The 2,500-nt window shown below is 41.2% G+C and overlaps 1 protein-coding gene across 2 annotated transcripts in view; it reads left to right on the forward strand.

Annotated features, from left to right (window-relative positions):
- The first annotated feature begins 1,310 nt into the window (after window positions 1–1,310).
- The window catches only part of LOC138031360 (uncharacterized), a 14,689-nt gene continuing 13,499 nt past the window's right edge, over window positions 1,311–2,500 (forward strand). Inside the window, exons 1-2 of one of the 2 annotated variants that reach the window (XM_068879067.1) lie at window positions 1,311–1,406; window positions 1,591–1,685. In XM_068879067.1, coding sequence (XP_068735168.1) covers window positions 1,600–1,685 — 86 coding nt within the window. In that variant the 5' untranslated portion in view covers window positions 1,311–1,406; window positions 1,591–1,599. Of the gene's footprint in view, window positions 1,476–1,590; window positions 1,686–2,500 lie in introns of both variants that reach the window. The other variant, XM_068879072.1, reaches the window with a different exon arrangement.

Raw genomic sequence — 2,500 nt, forward strand, 5'->3', positions numbered from 1 at the left:
GGCCAATGAAATAGGAGGGAGACAGTCCTGTAAACCAATCAAAACTCGAAGTAATTACACGCAGCCGACACAAAGCGCGGGAAAATGTGCACGCGCAAGCCCCGATTGGTTTTGTTTCACTTCTTGTTGGTTGAAAAAGTGGCGCGAGAACTTTGAACCAATCACTGAGTGAAGTAATACAAAACCAAAGCAATTCGCTAATTGCTTTCGACACTCAATTGAAAACCGCTCTATACGCTACTTATTGCTATTTACAATTTGTCCACCCAAGTGTAGCAAAGCTAATCGTGTCGGATGGAACAAAAAAATGTCCGCATTCCTGGCATTAACTAAGTCATCGAAAAAGTGAAAAAGGGGTTCTAGAACATCGAACACGTACGCGTGTGGACTGATCTTAGAATTTCAAAAGATATGCGAGTTCTAAGCCAAGATATGACTGGCACAAGACTCGCCGTTCTTACGGGAAACTTTGTCCACTAACTTGCTCAGGAACAGATTGCATTTTTTCTCTCCATTCCTCCGTACGTGCCGAAAAACAGGGAGGGGAGGGGAGGGGAGGGGAGTGGGGGGTAAACGATTCCATTTCGCCATTTCCACGTCAATATATCTTTGTTGGTACTTCCTTTTCTTCCCTTTCTCATGCCCCTCGAAGATCGGTTCTGTGTTGTAATTTCACTTTACAGTGTCCCCAATTAGTGCTCCAGCGCTAGAACGACTAGACACTTAAATAAAGTTCCTTTCCTTTTCCTTTTTCCTTTTCGTATAATCAACGTTAAACTCTTGCCGCAAGGACATTGTTTCCCTATGACACAAAATTAGCATGTGACATTATTGCTATTCTATAGTCATGACGTAATAGTAATTAATTAGATCATTACATGTATTTCCTGCAACTAGTCGCGGAATTTGAGAGACACCAACGGATTTCGAACCTTCCCCTTCCTCTATCACTGGCCTGTACATCGGGCAACCAAAATAGTCGAATAACATATACATTTGCATTTGAAATCTTGGTGATTTTAAGCGGTTAGCAGTACAGACATGCTGATCACGGGCAGGTACTTTTGGTGTCCAGCGGTACCTAAGGCTGAGCGCATTGTAGAACTCTATTTTGTTAAGGTCGAAGTTTTCTGACTTTAATGGCAACGGTTTTAATTAACGCGAGGCACCCTTCATCCTTGCCAGGTGAACATTTTTCTATTTAGCAAAAGAGAAACGTGAAGTTCGACTTGTACAAGAGTCACCGAATGATAGCATGCGTGACACCTCACATACCGGAAGAGGAGTGTCATTTCCGCAATGAAGAGATTGGGCCCCAGATCCTCGCATGTACAATTGTGTTTTCTTTTCTCGCATAGGTGCTTTGGCCTTTTTACCACCAGGAATTCTGAGTATATAGGAAATCGGTAGGATAATTTTGTGATTTCTTTAACGTCTATTTCCCCTTGAATACATGTAATATCACTAAGAATAAGGTAAAAAATCCTTTCGTGTATACAGTGTATTGTTTCAATATGACATCGGTTTGACCTGCATTGTGAGACAACCGTTGCACGCTGTTAGCATCTGCTCTCAATTTTGCTGTCCTAGATTGCAAATATGTCTACGCAAGTAGAAGTCAGAGATGAAGGTTCTTTTAAGGACGCCATGATGGATGTCAGGAGTGATGAGTCGTCTACAAATTGGTAATTTTCTCAGATACAGATCGAAGGAAATTTAACATGAAATGCACGCGTTTAATATGTACTGTATACCTAGACACGTTAAAATACAGTGTACGTATAAAGTTTAGTAATATTTCTGATTGGATTGGGTAAAAATCAAAATATTTCTAAATTTGAATTGGCCCGTATGTACAATGTCCATTGCACATTAAATCGGATATGAGCTTTTGTGTATCTTAAACAAATACACAGGAATGCAAAAATACAAGATAACATGTTGAGTGCAATAATTATTCAAGTTCTATTCAGGGGCGTAGCGTCCATTTACGCACGTACGCCCGTGCGTACACCTCAAATCCTGAAAACTTTATTCCCTGGAAGCATTGATTTTTTAAAGTCGTTATAAAATCGGGCGTCTCTCTGTGTGAGTATTTCCAGCATCTTTTCATTAACTCATACAGGCCTAGCCAAAGGATCCAACATTGTTGGATGCTGTTGAAAAGTGTCAAACGAGGTGGCCAAATGAATGCAACATGTTGGATCCAGCATTTTGGACTCAAGGGTCTGGAATCAAAATATACCCAGAATCCATAGCAAACAAACTCTCACCATGTTGGTGTTTTAAAGTTCCTTTCAAAATTAACAGCAGAGCCACTCTCTCCAATAGAATCTGGGAACTGCAACAGCAAATGCGCGGTCCCCAAAGGTTTTGCACCAGGTGCGAGGAAGGGTCTTGACTTGCAAAAGATCCTGCAGATGCATTGGCGCTATGCCAATGAGAGCTTTCAACACAAGAAGGGCTATCTGTTCGAAGAGAGATTGCTCAAGCTTTCATC

Source organism: Montipora capricornis, chromosome 2, assembly GCF_036669925.1.
Source record: "Montipora capricornis isolate CH-2021 chromosome 2, ASM3666992v2, whole genome shotgun sequence".
Lineage (NCBI taxonomy): Eukaryota > Metazoa > Cnidaria > Anthozoa > Scleractinia > Acroporidae > Montipora > Montipora capricornis.